This window comes from Phodopus roborovskii, unplaced genomic scaffold (assembly GCF_943737965.1).
Source record: "Phodopus roborovskii unplaced genomic scaffold, PHOROB, whole genome shotgun sequence".
In the NCBI taxonomy this organism is placed as follows: Eukaryota; Metazoa; Chordata; class Mammalia; order Rodentia; family Cricetidae; genus Phodopus; species Phodopus roborovskii.
The window spans coordinates 22,110,230-22,132,566 of NW_026126541.1; the positions used below are offsets into that span (position 1 = coordinate 22,110,230).

General features: G+C 38.2%; 1 protein-coding gene across 1 annotated transcript in view; it reads right to left on the reverse strand.

Moving 5' to 3' along the window:
- Positions 1-22,337, reverse strand: part of Btaf1 (B-TFIID TATA-box binding protein associated factor 1) — a 94,950-nt gene that overhangs the window by 10,231 nt on the left and 62,382 nt on the right. The window contains exons 20-35 of the mRNA XM_051199573.1: positions 18,830-19,256; positions 17,323-17,513; positions 16,159-16,312; positions 15,699-15,808; positions 14,581-14,782; positions 12,658-12,806; positions 11,239-11,391; positions 10,922-11,043; positions 10,669-10,836; positions 9,053-9,130; positions 8,473-8,602; positions 5,301-5,442; positions 5,091-5,221; positions 2,628-2,753; positions 1,981-2,133; positions 790-1,001 (exon numbers count right to left, since the gene is read on the reverse strand). Of these exons, the coding sequence (XP_051055530.1) occupies positions 790-1,001; positions 1,981-2,133; positions 2,628-2,753; positions 5,091-5,221; positions 5,301-5,442; positions 8,473-8,602; positions 9,053-9,130; positions 10,669-10,836; positions 10,922-11,043; positions 11,239-11,391; positions 12,658-12,806; positions 14,581-14,782; positions 15,699-15,808; positions 16,159-16,312; positions 17,323-17,513; positions 18,830-19,256 (2,648 nt within the window). The remainder of the gene's footprint in view (positions 1-789; positions 1,002-1,980; positions 2,134-2,627; positions 2,754-5,090; positions 5,222-5,300; positions 5,443-8,472; positions 8,603-9,052; positions 9,131-10,668; positions 10,837-10,921; positions 11,044-11,238; positions 11,392-12,657; positions 12,807-14,580; positions 14,783-15,698; positions 15,809-16,158; positions 16,313-17,322; positions 17,514-18,829; positions 19,257-22,337) is intronic.

The window sequence follows — 22,337 nt, forward strand, 5'->3', positions numbered from 1 at the left end:
AAGGATTAATAGGTACTGTATACCAAAAATTCAAATACCCCACCAAAAATGGGCTAATGAAATGAACAGACAATTCTTAAAGATGCAATAGAATGGGTTATTAAATATAGGGAACAAAACAAAGACAGACATTTAGCATTACTATCTGTCAAGGAAACCAAATTTGAAACTACATGGGTTCTTAGAGCAGTCATTAAGACAACAAACCAGAGGCTGGGGTAACAGCTCAGTGGGAAAGTGCTTCCACAAGAGCACAGAGTTCAGATCCCTAGAACCTACATAAATGCCATGTGGACACGCAGCCTGCCTTTAATTCCAGCCTTGGAAGGTGGAGACGGAAATCCCTGGAGTAATTTGGTATCAAGACTAGCATTACCCATGAGCTCTGTGTTTGAGAAGACCCTGCCTAAAAGAATAGAATATTAGAATATCTGAGGTTTGGGACTAAACCTGGGAATCTGCAGTACACACATTATGCTTCCTAGATGAGTCGGTTTACTACTTGTTTTTAGCAGGTAAACAATAAATAGCTAGGACAGGGATCTCAGCTAAACCACCTATTTGCTTGCTTCCACCCTAAACCTTAAAAACAGTGAGGAATAAAGTAGTTATATATCACCAAGGTGTCTCTGTAGTTCTGTATCAAAAGGATATTTATTTGGACTGGATTACCCAGTAACACACTTACAGGTATTTACTCAATGAAAACATTTCTTGAAGCAAAGGCCTACATAAGTAATAACAAGTACACTAATCCTGACTTATATTAACAATTGAAGAGCTACTTACCGGGACACGATGGAGTGCCTCTGCCCAGGAGGTATGCTGCCATCCAGTCTCAAATAAGTGACAGAGGGCAGGTGAGGCTTGAGCAGGTCGTGTTCTACTATATCAAGCATGCTCTTGAGCTGACAGAAGATCAGTATTCTGTGCTGGGCCACTACAGACTCTGTGCCACTGTCTGAAGTGCTGCCATTTCCCAAGCCACAGTCCAACAGCAGCTGAGGGAAGAGACATTACATAGCTCTTCAATGGCAGTAGACAACAAATACTTGCTACTGCAAGTATTTTATGGAATGTAGTTGTAATTTATTCACCCATTAGTAGTTGGGTCTAAAACCAACCACCCAGCCTGTTTACCTGCTTCCTTAGTCTCTGGTACTCACTAGACCTTTAATAAAGGTTAATCCAAGGTAGAACAAAATGTCTTAAACAAAAGCTGTAAAGTAACTTCTTTAAATGAAAAGATAAAATATTTTAAAGGGGATCATGTGTGGTGACATACGCCTTTAATCTCAGTACTCAGACAAGCAGATCAAGTTTGAGGTCAGCCTGGTCTATATAGTAAATTCCAGGCCAGTCAGGACTACATAATGAGACCCTGTTTTTGTTTTTTTTTTTTGTTTGTTTGTTTATTTTTAAGCCATTCAAAAGCACACACTGTATGGTCCACTTACATGACATAGTTAAAGAAGTAAATCACAGAGAACAGTTCAACAACTGCAAAGGGAAGATGGTAACTGCTGGGCAGGCAGTGGTTCTGGGTTATATAGTACTTGGGGCCCAGATGGTAATGACTGCTGTAAAACACTGTGAATGTAATATCAGAATTGCACAGATTAAAAAAAAAAAAAAAAGGCATGATTTTTAAAAAGCTGTATTTAAAAAAATTAGCTCTGCTTGAATTTTACTGTACTTTAACTGCATGTGAAAAAAAAAAAAAAAATGGCCAAGTGGTATTGGAACACGCCTTTAATCCAGCACTCAGGAGGCAGAGGCCAGTTCTGGCCTACAGGAGGAGTTCCAGGACAGCTGGGGCTGTAGAGAAACCCTATCTTGAAAAACAAAAAAAACATTTTTTTTAGTAGTCCAAATTTAAAAATATAGTAAGTGGTAAATACATCAATGATCTTTGGGAACAGCAATTATTTTCTGATATCATAAATTAGGAACACATTATTTTACCACTAAAAAGCATACCTGTTTCAAGGCAGAGAGTTTAGGGGCATGTTGAATATCATGAAGTGAAGAATTCTGGACTGCCAGTTTTTCAGTAGTACTCTTGAATTCTGGGTGCTGAGGGGTTAAGACCAATGCTGGATGGTTGCATAGTTTACGTAAATATTGTAATGCCTTTAAAAGAGTAGAGAAAACAATTTATGTAACTCCAGTTTTTCATACCACAAGTTGTATGTTTGTATTCTTTCTTTGCTATTCCAATTGTCTAGAAAATGCCTACTCAAGTGTACAAGAACCAGTTCAGAGCTAGGGCAAGCTGCTTCAGTTCACACAGCACTTACCACACCTCAAGCATGAGGGCCAGACTTCAGATCCCAGAGCCCACCCAAAAAAAAAAAAAAAAAAAAAAAGCCCAGTAGGTATGGTGAACTGCCTGTAAGTCCTTGCATAGGAGGAGGACACAGAGGATCCCCTAGCCAGCTAAGTCTAAATGAACAGCAAGCTGTGAGGCTCAGAAAGTAGGGGCAATCTGGAAAGATACCCAGTGGGTGTGGTAGTGCATCTTTAGTCCCAACACTCAGGAAGCACAGGCAGTAGAAGCCAGCCTGGTCTACAGAGCGCCACCACCACCCAACATTCTTTAATTCTTAAAAGCCTGTAACCTCTACCTGGAATACGTGACCTGTAGCTTTAAGCTTTGGTTTCTCAGTTTCCTCTGAAAGTGCAGCTGAAGACACAGTCTCATCAACATCACACTTGGCACGAGACTTAGCAAAATCTTCATAAAGCTGAACCTGTGAGAACATTATACATTTTAAAAAGTATCCAGATATGTATCTAGTAAAGCCAAGAACAGTAAATTAAACCAGCCTTCATAAATGAAAGCAAATTATGATACTTATACCTCATTATTAGAAACCATACATTCCATCTGTGCATCTGTGTTTAACTACCTTTAAATTAAATTTACAGAAAATTTTTAAAAATGTGTTTAGCTGCAAAGTATTAAATACAAAAATACACACTCTCTAAATTTTTCTACCATTTAGGAAAATGTATTACCAGTAAAAAGGAACCAGATTCTTTACAAGTAAATGAGAAGTCTTTTTTTTTTTTTTTTTTTTTTAAACATGAGGCTATAAAAAAACAAAAACAAAAAAATTCTGTAAGTGGAGACTGGAGCGATGGCTCAGATGTTAAGAGCACTGACTGCTCTTCCAGAGGTCCTGAGTTCAAGTCCCAGTACACACACATGGTGTCTCACAACCATCTATATATAACGAAATCTGGTGCTCTCTTCAGGCATGCAGGCATACATAATAAATAATAAACAAAATCTTAAAAAAAAAAAAAACCTGTAAGTACATTCTAAGACCAGATTTTAAAAGCATGCTACTGCTAGTTCAAAGCATTACCTTGTATTGACTAACATAATGATGCAAAAGCAAAGAAAATTTATCAAAGAACAAAAACCCGTAAATACTACACAGAGCTAAAATGTCAATTCCCTCTAGAGTTCTCTTCCTCCAGATTTGTTCTGCTTTTATTTAAGGCAGGGTTTCTCTGTGTGGCCGACTGTCCTGAAACTCAGAGATCCTTCTGCCTCTGCCTCCTGGGTGCTGGAATTAAAGGCATGGTATGTACCTTCACTGCCTGGCCCTTCCCCCAGATTATTTAATGGTGTTTGCATTTACTATAGTACTAGCACTATGGTTTTTCCCTCAAAGAGCAAAAAGCATCCCATCACTCTTCAAACATTCCTTTCAAGGACCCCCCCCCCCACAGGGTCTATGTCCAGGCTGTCCCGGAACTCACTATGCAGACCAGATGGCTTCTAACTCAAGAGATTGACCCACCTCTGCCCCCTAAATGCCACTATGCCCAGTTTCCTTTCAAGAAATAGTAAACACTAGAGTTTTCTGAATGAAAGGACTGGTTACTGGAGAGCTGAGGCATAGAAGAACCAGCGCTCTTTGCCTCCAGAATAGCATCCTGCCCACTAAACCCAAGGTGAACAGATCACTGCTGGCTCATGGGTGATACACTACTAAGTTAAGATTTTGGATGAGTCTTAAGTCTTTGATTCATTTGACCTTACCAAAACAACTAATACTAAAACAGAATATAAAATAACCATCTGAGCAGAAAAATATGATAAATGGTTTCCATTTATAACCTTAGGGGAGTACAAGGAAAGAGTCGCAATAAATGGTCCTCTAATAATCTCTACATAAAGTCAGAATTAGGCAAAATTTATTTGGAACATGGATAGAAAATAACTAATACTTCAAACATAATAAAGTCCCATTGACCAAGACTTTACACTTAACAGTGAGGAGGTTAAGCAAGTTACTTCCTTTTTCTGAGTTTTACTGTATTTGCAAAAACAGGGACTATATAATATCTATAATGCTACCATAACGATGACCTAATAAAGATTGTTTTATAGTGGCACCCTCTGCCACTTTTTGCTTCTCATACTTTCAGTTACCAGTGATCTGAAAATACTAAATAAAGATTCCACAAATAATTTATATCATGAAATCACGTGCCACTCTGTGTGGTAAAACCCCATGCCATGAAAATCACCACCCTTTTGTAAGCACGTCACATATGGCACTTGCCCATCATCAGTAACATAGTCCCAATTCCAATATGGATCAACTGTCACTATTCTCTGTGATACCTGTGTTCAGGTAAGCCTTATTCTCTCAATAATAGCCCCCAAGTAAAAGAGCAGTGAGGCTACAAGTTTGGCTATGCCAAAGAGAAGTCATAAATGCTTTAAGTTAAATGTCTCAGTAAGAAAATGGCAGTGGGTTTATGTGGTAATTTGGAGCCACATTCCAGAGTATTATTTCCTCACACCTGGAGGAGAGAAGAGCACCGGTCTCAGTTTTAATCTACAGAATTCAGCTCACTGTCCTAATAGAAAATATGCTATCCCTTTGGAGGGAAACCCTCTAGTCTCCTCCACTGGAGTGAGATGTGTTAACAGCAAGATTTAAGGAATATGGCTAAAGTCACCACATAAACCCCAGAATAGTTTAATTTTCTATGTCATTCGATAAAACTAAAAGCTGTTGTGCTAATAATGTTCTATCAACCACGACAACGAGCACATTCCTAACCTGGAGAGGGCTAAGAGTACAGTAATAGTCTTGGATAATTTTAGGTGGAAGATCCTGCAAGACATCTTCTTTCATTCTTCTCAAAAGGAATGGCAGGACTTGGCGGTGCAGTGCATCCATTGCAAGAACACCTGTCAATAGTGAGAACACAGCTTTAAATATTTGGAGTAAATCACACAGCCATGAGGACTTACTGTTACTCTTTCTTACCAGCTTCTTGTTCTCGACTGGAGCTTCGTGCATCCCTACTCGCTAATATAGGTTTACCATATCGAGCAGCAAACTGGCGTTCAGTGCCCAAAAATCCAGGCATAAGGAAATCAAATAGTGACCACAACTCCAAAACGTTGTTCTGAACATAAAAAAAAAGAAATACCAATTATCTTTTCTTCAGTTTTGAATAAAATATCATTTCCCATTACATCTGGACCCTAATGCGCCCTCCCCCGACACGCTTTTCCTCCTCAGAAGCCACCTCATCCAACCCCAGCCCCGGCTCAGCATATATAGCTGCTCTTTCAAACATCTTTCAAAACCAAACTATTGAAGCAGGGAAAGGGAAAGAGATGGCCTTTCAGCTAGACAAAACCCCCAACCTTCTGATGTCTGTGGTAACCTAAACATAAACCGAAAAGTAGCTGGACATAGTGGCACATGCCTTTAATACCAGCATGCAGAAGACAGAGGCAGGTGGCTATCTGTAAGTTCAAGGCCAGGCTAGTTTACAGAGTGAGTTCCAGGACAGCCAGGCTACACAGAGAAACTATCTTGAAAAACCAAAAAAATTACTACTAATAATAAAACTTAAACGTATCCTTTCCTTCCCCCCCCCCTTTTTTTTTTTTACTTGTGAAGGTGACTTTATTTTGTTCACATTTTTTCATTTATTACACTGTCATACGTTTTAACATTAAAAAATGTTCTTCAGGGGGGCTGGAGAGATGGCTCAGAGATTAAGAGCATTGGCTGCTCTTCCAGAGGTCCTGAGTTCGATTCCCAGCAACCACATGGTGGCTCACAGCCATCTGTAATGAGATCTGGTGCCGCCTTCTGGCATGCAGGCATACATGGAGGCAGAATGTTGTTTACATAATAAATAGTGTTAAAAATTTTTTAAAAGAATGTTCTTCATGAATGGAAAACTGCACATTCAGCATTACCACCTACAAAATCAATTAAGTGGATTCAGACAATAACAACAACATATATTAATTTAATGATATTAATAATTCCAAGTATTTTTTTTCCTTCATTCTTCAATATTCTTTTGTCTCTGGACTGGGATCTCACAGACTCTTTTGGAGCTCTCTGTATAAAGTATGTTCCAAGATGAAAGTCACCCCAACCACAAGAAGCCCGTTCTTTTTAATCCAACAGGGGTTTTTAATTTCTCCCTTTATTATCAAGTTCAGATTCAGAGACGCTTCTTCCTGAAAACTATATGCCTGTTGCTACTTTTCCTAGATTTGGCTCTCTGGTTGACTTCCAAGTGCCAGACTATCTGGTTCAGTGCAACCTTAGGAATTTGGAAGACAAGGCTGCTTTTGGAGTCTGTGCCACCCCAAATGTATGAAGCCAATTTATGGTAGCATGACAATCAGAACTTTGTATTCTCTCCAGAGGTACTGAAGCTCATAGTGCACTGACATCAGTACACCTGCCCACCAGTAGCTGAACCTTGCAGCCAGGCCTCCCCTGCCCTCACTGTCCCCAGGATGCAGAAGCTGTGCTAGCACAGCAACCATCTCTCCTTCCTTTTAATGCCCTTTCAAACACACACATACAAAACCAACTTTGGGCTAGGGGGTTAATCCAGAGGTTACACTTGCTTGAAATCTTTGATGCCCTGGGTTTGATTCCCAACACAACAAAATGATGCCAATAAAAACCAAAAGTCCCTAGATAAGGTTAGAAAACACTGTAAATGAAAAGCTTGTCTCTGATGATTAAAATACACAGTGTTTGCTTAACTAGTCACATTCTAACCCATTCTAACCCTTAGAACAGTGGTTCTCAATCCTAATTCTTTGACCCTCTAATATAGGTCCTGATGTGGTAACCCCTCAACCATAAAATTATTTTGTTGCTACTGTCATGAACCCTAAGGTTCATACGTGAGATATCTGATATGTGAATTCCGCCAAGGGGAGAAGACCTAGATACAGGTTGAGAATCGCTGCCCTTAAACATAAATTCAAAATAAATTAGAAGCCAAATGTAGTGGTGGCACAACCCTTTGATCCCAGCATTCCTGAGGCAGAAGCAGAGAGATCTTCTGAGTTCGAAACCAGTCTACATAGGGAGTTCCAGGACAGTCACAGCTATGTAAAGGAACCCCAACTCCAAAGAGGAAACAAAGAATTATAAAGAATTGCTGTGCATGAGGCACATATCTGCACCCCAGTCCTTGGGAAACTGAGGCAGGTGAAGTAAATCTGAGGCTAGCTATACAAAACACTACATCAACTTTTAGAGCTGGAAAGTACCCTTCCATCAGCTGGAGAATGATCAAGGTGATCTTTCTACTAGAGATGGCCATCCAGATTAGACAAGAACATTTGCTGAATTTTTTACACTTCTACTGTGGGGTGATTTCATTTCTAAGTTGATGCTAGATTTTCAGTGCTAAATCAGATTGCTGAGTAATACTATAGAATTAGAATCAAATCTGTTTCATACATCAAACAAGTGTTATTTAAATAACCTAAAATTAGAGTTTAAGCATGATCTTTAATAAAACCTGACCAGTTTAAGAGGCAAGCAGATCTTTAATTTCAAAAAGGCCAGCTTGATCTACACATAGTGAGTTCTGGGCTAGTCACAGAGATGGAACACCTTGAGAGGTAGGTAGCTCAGTGGTAGAGAACACTTGCTGCTCTTGAAGAGGACCAAGATTCAGTTCCCAACACCTACATGTTGGCTTACAACAACACCCACTTTTGGTCTCTGCACTCACACACATAAAATTTTAAAATATATATAAATGTAAAATGTTTAAAAGATTCATTATGAAAGACCAGATGTGGTGATGCACACTTGTAATCCCAGCATTTAGGAAGCAGAGGCAGGGGGATTACAATGAATTTGAGACCAGAGAGGTCTATCTAGTCAGTTTCAGACCAGCCAAGGGCCACATAGTGAGATCCTGCCTTAAAAACAAGACAAAAACCGAAACCAAACAAAACCAACCCAAACCAAACCATACTTGCATGGTTTAACTACTGCCATATATACCAAAAGAACCTTTATAAATACAAGTTAACTACTAGAAATTTTGTGTTATCTTTATAAACTAAAAGACTACTTAATTTACCACTAAATGACATTCCACCTGGCAAATTTGTTGTTTTTGTTTTAAATAGAAAAAACAGTAAATAATTACCTGGATTGGTGTTCCAGAAAGAATAATCCTATAGTTAGCAGTCAGTTGTTTTACTGCTTTTGACAATTTAGTTTTCCCATTTTTTATGACATGGCCTTCATCAAGAATACAGTAGTTAAATTTAATATTTCTAAGGAAAGATAAATAAAAACTGTTATCTTTTCCTGTATATCAGGCATTATAGGCCCAATCTTAGAGGTAGATAATTAAGCATTTGTAATTTCAATATCAAATTTTTCTTATTTTTGCTAGAAACATCTCACAGAAATAGAGACTACATACAGAAAAATCTACAATTCTGATGTGAATGGAGCATGAATTTTATAAAGTATACTTACACACAAAGCCACACTTCAGTGGGAAACTATGTTCTAGCAACCTGGGAATCTATTCTGTGTTTTCTCCCAACTAAATGTTTAAATTTAATTTAGCATGCATTCACTGTAGAAACTGATGATTTGGTTGGCATTTTCACACATATACACCAAGTATGCTGTTCATATTCAGCACCCACATGTCCCCATCTTATTCCCCCCATTACCTATCAATATTAAATTTTTCTGAATATTTGAATTCTTACCTAAAAAAGTCAATGTCATTCCTCACAACATCATATGAAGCTACTATCAGATTATGCCTTTTTACTTGATGCTGTAACCTTTAAGAAAAAATAGGAAACAAAAATCTTTAACTTATTAATACAATTTCATTTCGTTTTTTTGTTCATTTTTGAGAGGCAGGGTCTCTCTGTGTAGCCCTGGCTTTCCTGGAATTCTCTATAGACCAGGCTAGCCTCAAACTGGCAGACCTGCCTGCCTTTGTCTCTAAAGGCATTCAGAACCACCATCATCTTAGTATAATATTAATAGTGTACATACAGCTGCTATTATAGTGGAATGTGCTTCAATTTGTCTGCTGAGCATTTGTGTTCATTCTGTACCTAATAGACCACACTCTTTAAGATGCAGACTTGCTATCTGGCTCAGAAAAAAATATGAGCACCTAACTCAAAATAAGACACTTTGTCAGCATCTCTGCTTTTGGGACACATCCCTTTCCCACTCAGGCTATGTGGAGCTTGTCAACCATACATCCTCATAATGAAATAAAGAATCAGAAATGAAATAAAGCATCAGAACCAGGTTAAACTATTCACAAGCAGTTGTCCTCTGAACATAATTCACAGCCAGTCAATCTTGTTCAGTACTGAGGAATCGCTGATGAAAGAGGAAGACCTACTTAGTTAGTATTGGAGTGGAGCTAGGAGAACTTGGGCCTGGGGCTGCCAGGGGTCATTTACCTATCAACTGTAGAATGGAGTCAAGAAATTACCAATTCAACAAATTACATTTGGGAAGGAAGAACAAGTAAGAGTACTTGTTTCTAAAGCGATAATCCAGGATTGGAATTTGAGGGAGTGAGCTGATACTCTGTTTACTCAAACAGTAGCTTGAGTTAAATTCCTATCACAAATTCATGAGACACTATAGGGATTGCTCAAGTGCAAATATCTGGACTGCTTATGTTCAAATTCTATTCTACTTAACAAACTTAAGTAATCTTGGACCCAGGACCTATGCTTTACAACAATCTCCAAACAGTATACCTTAGAGCAGTGGTTCTCAACCTTCCTAATGCTGTGACCCTTTAATACAGTTCCTCATGTAGTGGTGACCCCGACCATAAAATTATTTTGAGGCTACTTCACAACTGTAATTTTGCTACTGTTATGAGTCATAATGTAAATAACAGGTATGACATCCCCGCAAAGGGGTAGCAACCCACAGGTTGAAAACTATACTGCCTTAGAGGGTGATTGTGAGTACATGAATTGTTGACACAACAGTAGCCACTGTGGACCAAAGGTAAAAGAAAATAAAGTGGGAGAAAAGGAAACAGAAATATTTAGAAATTGGAAAAAAGAGCAGGAGGTGCTGTGGCCACAAAGCCCTCAAAAGAGCACAGAGTGGACAGGCTGGCTAATAGTTTCTCATATAAAATACCTAGAATGACAGTGGGTGGGACAGTGGCTCAAGTCCTTCATTCTGGTGAGCTTTACTGATATCTTCCTGAAGTGTCGCCTTCATTAAGTTGGGTTCCTATGGTTATAATCGGGGCTAACCATAATCCACTTCTGATAAATTTTGTATTTCCAAATTATTTACAATGTGAAACTTTTTGTTATACAGCTCTTACCTTATCCTTTCAGTGGGAGGGCCAGTATAATGCAATGGATTGAGATATTCTCTGGAGCAAAATTTACCTACTTCATCTACCCAATGCCCTGTTAATGTCGGTGGACAAACCACCAAGGATGGAAGTGGCATGCACTCAGCCAATTTCGATCTTGCATATTCCTGGGCCCTTTACAAAGGAAAAAATAATTAGGCAATTTGTTTACATTCATCAGAATTTACAACTTTTATTTTGAAATAATATCTTAAATTACCTCTGACAATGATCTCCTGCTAGAATGCAGATGGACTGTAATGTTTTTCCTAATCCCATGTCATCACACAGAATTCCATGAAGCTTATATTTATTAAGAAAGGCTAACCAATTCACACCATCCTAGAGGGTTGGGAAGAGAAAGAAAAATTATAAATGTAAAAAGGTAGCAAAATTTTTTTTCTTATAAAACATATTTGCATGGACCTAAATTTTTATAGTATCAAAAGAGAAATCAATACAGGACATTAAACTAACATTTTACAAAATCAAATAGAAAAGGAGACTTCATATTTACAAGATGGAGGATAAACTTACCTGCTGATATTTTCTTAGTTCAGCATTGATTGGTACTGGGATCTTGTAATTTTCTAGCTTTTTCCCATCTAATAATTGCTCTAAAAAGTGTCGCTCTTTTGCTTTCATTTGGATTAATTCTTCTGACATGTTTGGAGGGTCTGGAATGCCTGCCTGGAATGATTTTTAAAATGTATTAAAATTTAGTTTGGAGATGTGGCAAGCTGTTCATTTCTCAAGGGCCCCACTAGCATGAAAAAACCTTGATTTCAACCATGGCACTGCTTGAAACTTATCTATAATCATAGCAACTCAAGGGTTGGAAGCAGAATTCAAGTTCATGCTCACTACACAGAGTTTAAGGTCAGCCTGAGTTACATGAGATCTTGTCTCAAAAAGAAATACTAATACTTGTTCCACGGGTAGGGGTAGCCGGGGAACAATACATACACACGGGGGGGGGGGGGAGAGAAAGGGAGAGAGAGAAACATGGTCTCTCAATGTTGTCGAAAAACCTGGGTAGTCAATGCCGTTCGCTAAATTTCTCAACCTAAAATGTTATCAAAATAATTCAGTTTTACTAAAACAAACATACATACAGAAAAAAAATAGTATAAAGATTTGAGGGCAAAGATTTTGAAAGATGTTTCCCCCTTAAATAATTTGAGTACATCAGTATCCTTGACATACTGTGATGTTCATAGATATACCCTGACTGCATACAGCCTTATGTTTCAATATTGATATGATTCTGTGTGTGCGCATATACACACACTCATGAATGCATAAAGGCCAAAGGAAGATATCAGCTGTCCTACCCTGTCACTCTCCAGAATCTTCCCTTCACTGTCTCTCACTGAACCTAGGAGCCAGGCTGGGAGCCAGCAAGCCCAGTGATCCTCCTGTCCTGCTACTCAGGTTGACAGGCATCTGTGGCCATTATCATCTCAGGTCCTCATACTTTTGCAGCAAGCACTCTTATTACCCACTGAGTAATCTCCTCAGCCCATCATACTCTTGAGACAAATATTTATAGGCTGGGGTATAGCTAATTGGTAGAACACTTGCCTATCATATACAGGATCTATGTTTTATTCCTAGTACCATAAAAACAAAATATGTATGATTAACAACTCTGGATCATATAATTATTGTTCTTTTAAAACTAATTCTACCCATGGAGATATAAAATATGCATTAACACAGCAGGGTTGCTTTGTGTTTGCATGTTTGTTTGGGAGAAGGGATACATTATGATACTTCAACCTAAGTGAGTTACTTTAATAGGGATGGACATAAATTCAATCCTCTGACCCTCATAGCCACATGCACACACAGACAAAAATAAATGTTTAAAAACAGTTATTATTTGTAGTAGAAGTATTAGTATTGAGTTATAGAAAACACTAAATTCATGAGCCAAAAATCTCTTCAACTTACCTCAAGTGGCATCAGTCTAATTAATGTTGCAAAGCACTGAGTAGCCATGAATCTCACACTGTCTGTCTGATCACTCATTCTTCCTAATACAGGAACAACTAAAAGGACAATATATGGCACAATACCAACATCCAATTGTTCCATAACACCTGAGGTTAGCCATTAAGGAAATTTCAAAATACTTCCCAGTAGATGTCTTCACTACTAGTATACCAAGATTGTAACTTTAGCAGTTAAAAAAAAAAAAAAATTGACATTTTCAGACATGTACATAATACATCCTGACCATTTTGCTTTTTATTGTTTTCTGAGACAGGGGATCCTCTTGACCCTCTTGCCTCTACCTCTTCAGTACTGGGATTACAGATCTACATCATCCTGTCAGGCTCAAGATTATGATTCCTGCTAGTAATTATGTAACTATCATAATTAAAAAATATAAAATTGCAAACCAAACAGTACTGGCACCCATCTTTAATCCCAGCACTCAGGTGGCAGAGACAGGTAGATCTCTGGGAGTTTAAGGCCAGCACAGTCTACAGACCAAGTTCCAGGACTATGCAAAAACAAAACAAAACAAAACACCTGCTCAATAGAGACGAGAGAAGTCCTAGTCCCTACTTCAAATGACCTGACAGATCTACATGACCCCACCTGGATGGCATTGCCCTACATGTGGAATTGGGGTGGGGGTATGGGAGGGGAGGGTGGTTAGGGTGCATGTGAGGGGGCAGAGAGGGTAAGAGGGAGGGAGGAAGAGGGAACTGGGATTGACATGTAAAATAATAAATTAAATAAAAAAACACCTGTTCAAAAAAAATCAATCAATATAAATAAATAAATAACATAACATAACATAAAATTGGGGCTGTAGAGATGGCTCAGCATTTATGAACATTGGATGTTCTTCTGAAGGACCTGCGTTTGATACTCAAAACCCACACAGTACTTCACAACCAGTCCCAGGGAATCTGATATCCTCTTCTAGTCTCTATGGGTACAGGCACGTATACCAGCAGGCAAAGCACCCACACACATAAAATCAACCAACCTAGCTACCTATGTACCTACCTATCTACCCACCTACCTATCTGGGTGTATGTATTTTTAACTGTTAAAAATTTTATGTGTATGGTTATTTTGTTCACATATCTGTCTATGCTCCATATGTGTGCCTGGTACCCAAAGAGGTCAGACGAGGAAGTCATATTTCCTGGGACTGGAGTCATGGACAGCTTATGAGCTATCATATAGATACTAAGAATCAAAACCCAGGTCCTCTTTTGATCACCAAGTGTTCTTAACCACTGAGCAATCTCTGCAGCGTATGTATGTATGAAATATATTTTTTATAATTTTTTTTAAAATTTAAACTTGAAGCAAGCTTGTTTTACATGTCAATCCCAGTTCCCTCTCCCTTGCATCTTCCCCTGTCCCCCAAACCCCAATCCCATCCACTTTCTGCTCCCCAGGGAACGTGAGGCTTTCCATGGGGGATCTTCAAAGTCTGTCACATCATTTGGAGCAAGGCCTAGGCCCTCCCCCATGTGTGTAGGTTGAGAAAGTATCCCTCTATGTGGAATAGGCTATAAAATATTTTTGTTGAAGGGGAATAGAGAAAAGTAACAGTAAGGAAGTACAATTTAGTGTCATACAAAGATTAATCCAAATTTCCCACCAGAAGCATAAAAACCACCACCTAGATACACCGAACCTAATCCTGTGGCTGTGAAAATTCTGAACCAGGTTGAAAACAAACCAGTTTAACTTATATCATCATAATGAATTCATAATGAAATACTTCAAATAAGATGTAAAATGTCATTTGGAATAAAGCAGATGTGCATTTTGAAATGAGTGAACTTTTGAGTTAGCCTTCAATAAAATGAATAAAATTTCTCAGTTTGGCAAAATAAAGGATACAGGCAAGTGCTTCAATTGCACCTTCTTGTTTGATATTGTCATCAATTGCGCCCAGCCATGGAAGTACCTTCTCTAAAAACATATTCATCGTTTCCATGGTAGCTATTTTGCTCATGACACCTATGCAGCGAGCTGCCATGTGCCTCACTGCAGTACTGGGGTACTGAAGGCACATATACAGATGAGGCAAATGCTGCACCAGCTTTAAAAAAGAAGAAGTCAATTATAAGTTCAGGGTTCTTGATTTTGTTCTAGGTACCATATTTTAGTAGGTATTTCCATGTCCTGGCTTACCACAGCATTATGATCACAACAGCATCTCACTGTTAAATACCCATTGCATACAACATCCAGGCTAACAATGATAGCCAAGTACATGTTCAACACTGAGGCCCGCTTCACATTTCAGCTGAATACAGGGGGCTAAAGATGGAGTTCTTTATTAATATAAGATGTGGAGGTCTTTGAAATAGGGACTTGCTGTTGTCCAGACTTGCCTCAAACTTCTGTATACAAACAATACTTCTATCTAACCTCCCAAGAAAGTGGCAAACAGACACAGGCTACTCAGGCTTATTAGAAATGCTTAACAAGTAAAAGGACATATTTTTCTTCCTAACCAATATTGCCCTGATTCATCTTTATTTTAATGTTACACAGCTATAGAGAAATAAAGGTAAAATTGTTTGCAATACAATAAATTGCAAAGAGCTTTCCTAACGTAAGTATATGGAAGGATTTTTTATTTTTAAATAAAACCAAATAATTTTCTTCCCTCTGCAAACTATTTTGTTAAAAGTATAACAGTAAAAGCCAAACCAAAACCAAAGCCACACAACAGTGTCCCCTGGCCACTGACCAGCTTCATCTTAGCACATGACCTCCTGCTTGTCCTGAAGAAATCCTTCTGCCTGACCTGTTCCTTTTGTGGAGCTCTACCCACAGCCTACAACTTCCTTCCTTTTTACTTTCTCCTTCCCTTTAGAACCCTTTCTACAATGCTCCCCAAGTTTCCAAGGTGGGTTTTCTATCATTCCTGTAACCAATTTGTGAGTCCCATACAGAAGAATCTAGTTATACCATTTTTTTTTAAATAAGCACCCATATATATTAATTACCAAGGGATGAAGTGCAGAATCCATTGAAGCTGCTGCTATTTCAAAAACTTGCAGAGAATTTACCAATTCTTGAGCAGGACCATCACCTCTTTCCAAGAGGGACTTTCCATCTAGTCAAATAAAAGTTGTATCACTTTTTAAATAACTTTCAAAGTCTAGAGACCACAAAAAACATTAAATCCCTCAGCTAGTGTCAACAAAGCTTTTCATATTAAAAATGGAGTGACATTAAGTGCTCAAATACTGAACTTAAAGCAACTAAATAGATTTAAAATAATAATACATTTCCAAATCTATTTTTAAATATATAAAAAGGGAAAAGCATACAGAATAACATGAAAATTACCAGTCTTCCATTTTAAAAATTACCTACTGGTCTAAGATAGAGATAAGCAGTTTTCTTCTAAAAGGATCTCTGATACACACTGAAAACCCTGAACTGATTAATATGAATGCATACCAAAATTATTTAGGTCAATCACAGTCGTCAATGGGCCAACCATGGCATCCCAAAGATGTGGCAACTTCACTGCCATCTCAGCACCAAAATGCTTCACTATGGTTGTTAAGGCAAATTCAGCTCCTCTCCGCTGCACCAGGTAAGGCTTCTGACCCTAAAATCCAATGTCAATTGAAAGAAGAATTTTAGAAAAGAGCATTATGTATTTTTATTTTAATCAAGAGGATTTTAAAGTCACCATCTAAAAGCTGACAGTACTTTTGTTTGTCAATAAAACAATTACTAGATGCATTTATGACCACTGAAAATATTTTCTAATAATCAACTCCACACAGGCAAAAAACTCATAACTGGATTTTTTGTCTAAAATGAGAAATAAAAAGATACATGACTTCTAGAGGCAGTCACCAGTGGCATTTATTTTTAGTGTTCCCCGACTCTTAGAAACAGCAGTCTCAGAGATGAAACTCTCTCTCTCTCTCTCTCACACACACACACACACACACACACACACACACACACACACAAACACACACACACGTGCGTGCACGCACACTCACCCACACATTCTTTTTTAGTAGCTAACAGAACAGGATGGAAAATTCATATACATCATCACAAATAAGAAGCATCTTTATATCATATGTCATTACACTGATATAGCATCATAATCAGATGTGAAGGGATTTAACAGTGAAGTGACTGGCTGTTCACATGGAAAACTAGGTTTAGAACCTTACCCTGGCAAAACACATTTACTATAATACCTGGTTGACTAATTTTAGGTGTTAACATTTGGACACTTGTAAAATTTTTCTCAGAGTATCACCAGAATTGTTGGCATTGATAGGACAAAACAATTAGTCATCAGTACCATTTAATATGATTTGTAACCAATGCTTTGAGAGTGAGTTGGTTTACATTTATTGAATAGCTTATGCACCTATAATCAAAAGGAATAGCTACCAAACAAGTTAAGATAGTATAAATTACAAGAGAAATGAGAAATTTTAAAATTAAAATCTTCTGGTAATGTTGCTAAAAAACTTTAAAAAGTTATTAATTCACTTGGAAGCATAAAAATACAATTCTGAAAGCTAATAAGACAACTTTGTTCTTAATCTAGAAACTAAACATTCAGAGAGGAGGGAAAAAACTATTTACCTCATCAAGTTCAACCAGGACATTCCCACTACTTCCTGCAGGCAGATCTGCTATCTGAGCTTTGATTGCTTTGGGGATAGGACCTCGTCTGCTTGTGATAGCAAAAGCTGCTTTCTGATGCCTATAGAGTGTAATGATACCTCTGTGCTTGGTGACAGTATGGTGCATTCCATCTTTTTCTGAGTTGGATCCTAATAAAGAAAAAAGCCATTTAATCAAAATATAGGTGAGAACATGTTTCCTGCTCCTAAAGAGCTATAATATAATTTTAAATTGAGCAAGACTTCAAGTTTCATAAAGGATATTGTTGTTGTTGTTAGACTATGAAATGGTAACAAAACTGTCTACTTAAGATTTATACTGAATATAATAAAACTTATAGAATCAAAAACAATCGAAAGTAGCACAAGCGATGACAGTTTCTATGCATAAGAAACATTAAAAAATATTTCATATTCTTTCTAAATGTCCACAATCACTACAAATTCAGAAAAAAAATGACACTGCAAAGTATTGCCTCTTCACGTAGGAAGATGCAGATCCTACATTTTTAAATATTAAACATGGAACTTTCTTCCTTCTCATTTGTTTTTTAAAGCTATTTAAAGTTCTTTAAAGTTAAAATTTGTTTAATTTAGGTTTTCTAAAATCTTATTGATAAAAAAAAAAACATATAGGACTTAGTATTGTGATTACATTAGTGTTAGTATGATCTCTGAAATCTTAATGGAAGAGTTGTTTTCCATATGAATTTTCTACTAAAAATAAAAAACTTAGCTGGGAGGTGGTGGCACGCACCTTTAATCCCAGCACTCAGGAGATCTCTGTGAGTTCGAGGCCAGCCTAGTCTACAGAACAAGTTCCAATATAGGCTTTAATGCTCGAAAAATCATTAATTAAAAAAAAGGAAAATTTATTTGGTATTATTTATCAGACTTCACTTACAACTTACATCATAACACAGCACTAAATAAAAGAATCAAATTATTAACACTTGGGGGGCTGGAGAGATGCCTCAGAGGTTAAGAGTACTGGCTGCTCTTCCAGAGGACCTGAGTTCAATTCCCAGCAACCACATGGTGGCTCTCACAACCATCTATAATGTGATCTGGTGCCCTCTTCTGATGTGCAGACACACATGCAGGCAAAATACTGTGTATATATAATAAATAAATTTTTTAAAAAATTACTAATATTTGATACAACTAGCATTCTAGTGTAGTTATAATAAGCCGAACAATGACGTTCGACACAGATTTCAGCTGACTTATATCACTTCTTATGGAATGGTAATTTGCAACCAAGAGGGCTGATTAACTGGCAAATACACAGACTGATACAGCAATTTTGTTATAATCAATCTTTGTTCATGAAGAATAAGAAGTGGGGGAAATGGTTCTAAAAGGAACTGGATTTGTGCTTAAATAACACGAATAATCATTCTAATGGTAAAACAAGCTTAAATGGTCAATTATTCTCTATGCAAGTAAGAGGTTTAGATAGATACCTTTAGAATTTTCCTGGCCACTTTGTGTTGGTACTGGACATGTTACACAGGGAGTGAGGTATGGGTCCACACAAAGAGAGCTACAGAGGTTTTTAATAACCTTTGAATTAGGACACGGTGTCCTTGTTGTACACTGCTGAAGAAGCTTGGCTATGCACTGAGCAGCATAGCTCTGTCCTAGTGTGTTCTCTTCTTTTTTAATTGTTTCCATTAGTGGTTTTATGATAGGGTTTAATTTCTCTGGAAGCTGCTGCAAGCTCACAACTGCACATGCAGCGAAAGTGTGGACTCGCAACTGCAACACTTGCCACTCTTGGTTCGTCTCTGCAACTGTCATTTGGACCTGATGTCGTTTACTATCTAACTGCTGTAACACTTGAGGATTTAAATCAAAAGTTGATGTGACTTCATTAAAAACAGTAGTTACCTAATAAAAAAAAAAAAAGAAAACATAAAAACCATTAATTGCAACAACCCCAGATAGACTCTAAATTCCTAAATGGCAGTTTTCTCCTTTACTTACAAAAGTCCTATAGTATCAAGAATTTTTTAATATTTAATAAGCTAAATATCTAAAATAGCCCCAAAGTATAGATTAATCCATCTTAACAGTTGTAGTGAGATAGTCCTTCTGTGGCACTGACCACGCCAATTGGGGGGGGGGGGTGGAGCCATGGGTAGAAGTGACCTGTGGAAGGAGGTCTGAGGAAGGGCCAGGAAAAAGCTCTCTTGCTGGCGGGACTCGGATAGGAGAGCATCCGTTGGAACTTGCTGGTGTTCATCTGTCTAGGTTGTAAGTTATTTCTCCCTGAATAAACATCTATTCGGCCAATTTGTTTATCCCAATCCTTATTTAATAGCAATATCTGGTGCCAGAGGCGGGATTAGGATTTTTAGGGAACCTGGGTTTCACCCAGGCGGCAGCCGCCGCTCCCCTCCCCCACCATCCCCAATGGGCAGGGCCCCTTGCCTAACCAGGTGGACTCACCACAGCTTTGGGACATTTGCCTCTTCCTTACGGCAAAGGAGATCTTTGCCGCCAAAGCGGGCCTGAGAAGGCACTCATTTTTTGCACTTTGCATTCGCGCAGAGCTGCTTGGTACCCGCCCTGCTTGTGCGTTTTCCCATGGTTAGCCCTGTGGTCCCAGCAATTCCACAAGACTCCTTTTACTCATTTGTCTAACAAAATTTCGCTTGCCATAGTTTGTTAAGAGCTATTCTACAGGGACTAGGGTCAGAAGGATCGTCTGCTGCCGGTCGATATTTAGCGGTACACTTCCGGGCAGACCTGGGAGCAGAACCGGGATCAGACGGGTCCTTTGAGGCTGGTGGTACACCTCCAGGCGTAACTACCACAAGCTGAGATCTACAACTAAAAGCATCAAAGTTCCAGGACAGCAGAATTACACCTAAGGTAATTGTAATATCCTTTGCAATTTAAGCTGATATACTATCTGAGGTCAATTGTTCCCTAACTATGGCAGATAATTTTACAATGCAGGACTTTAGGAATTCTTTTACTTCATATATAGAAGGAATTTTAGCAGAAGAAAATTATGACTGGACCAATATGTACTTTTATTTTGTAATAGCAATGGGTTTCATCATTAACATGATATTCTTAAAGAAATGGTTTGAGATTGCAGCAAACAATAAGGAACTTGTACAAACCATAGGAGACTTAGTAACAAGGATTTGAAACATTGAAAATGATAGAATTCAAAGCATAGAAAGTATAGAAAGAAAGGTTCAGAATATTGAAGATGGCATTGGAGAGCTGACAGGTAGAATACAAACCAGAACAGAAACAATGCAATGCATTAACACGCTAGCAGAAACAGCTTGTTCCTGGTCGGAGGAAGCTACTAATATGTTTAAAAAACTGGAACATCAGATAGAAAGACTAGATGATAGAATCTCTTCCATGTCTGAGGATAATGGCAAGCTAGCAGAGAGAACATTGTTTCTGGAAGGCAGTTTACATTCCATTCAGATAATATCTAAGGATGAGAAGATTAAAAACATGGAATCATTTGTAGTTGGAGAAAGTAAGAAACTGACTGATACAATGAAGTCTCTAGAAAGTTATTTGATTCAAAAGTAAAGACACTCAAAGAAACAATGGTGAATAGATTTCAGGCTTTAGAAGACCTTCAGTCTAATACATCAGAAGAAGAACTACAGGTAACAGGGCAGGAAAAAGACTTAAAATTTTCCACACCATTTAGGGTCAGGGGAGCTTTCCCTTTGTCTATTAATGAAAAACCAGCAACAACAAAACACCCAAAAGGTGTCATTGCATATCAGTGGGAACCAATACGTATGAAAGATTTAAAAGGTATAAAGGAAGCAGTAGTCTCTTATGGCATGCACTCACCATATGTGAAGCAATTAGTAGAATCATGGGCAAGGAATAACAAGGTAACCCCTAAGGATTGGGATCAATTAATATCAGCTGTCCTTGAAAACTCCTCTCAATTAGAATGGAGGGCTTTATGGAGAGAGGAAGCAAAAGCTCTTGAACTTCAGGGCTTAAAGAAAGGTTATAAAGCTCCCCAAGATAAAATTCTTGGTGAGGGTCTTTATGCTGACTCAGAAACCCAAGCTGCCTATGATGAACATATCCTGTCTCTATGCAGTACAGCAGCTCTGAATGCTTGGGATAAGGTTCATGAATTAGGAGAGAGGATAGAACCCTATACCAAGATAAGGCAAGGACCTAGAGAACGCTTTAGTGTCTTTCTAGAAAGATTATCTAGGGCAGTACAATTAGAGGTAGCAGACATAGATTCTAGGCGAATACACATAGAAGCTTTAGCTTATGAGAATGCAAATCCTCAATGCAAACAGGTGCTTTGGCCTTTAAAAATGCAATCAGCACCCTTGGATGAATGGGTCCAATATACAGGCAACATTGAGTATAATGACAATAAGACTGAAGTATGGGTAGGAGAAGCCATATCTAAAGGTCAGAGAAGACATCAAGATAACAGTTCCTTACTATGGTGACTTAGAAGCTTGGGTAGGAAAAGCCATCTCCAAAGGTTTGAAGCGATATCAACATGTCAGATGTTATAACTGTGGTAAGATAAGACATCCCTAGAAATAACACTCCCAGAAATGAATCAAACAGAAGGCCTCAGCCTCCTGGGTTATGTAGAAGTGTGACAAAGGCAGACACTGGACAAATGAGTGTAGATCGACCAGAGACAAGCAAGGAAACCCTTTACCATCGGGAAACTCCTTGGGGGGGGCCTCTCGAAGGCCCCCACGTCACAAGTGGTCCGAACATTCCCAGTCACAGTGGAAGACAATCTCCCACAGGACAATTAGAAAATACCTATTATAAAAACTCATATTGCTCTGGATGACAAACTAATGACGGAAGTTGAATCAAACATGACAGAAGGAAATAAAAAACGTATATTTTGGCAAACCTCTATAAATAGTCAAAGGCCTAGATTGATAGTTAAGATGAATAAACTGTTTGACAGTTTACTGGACACAA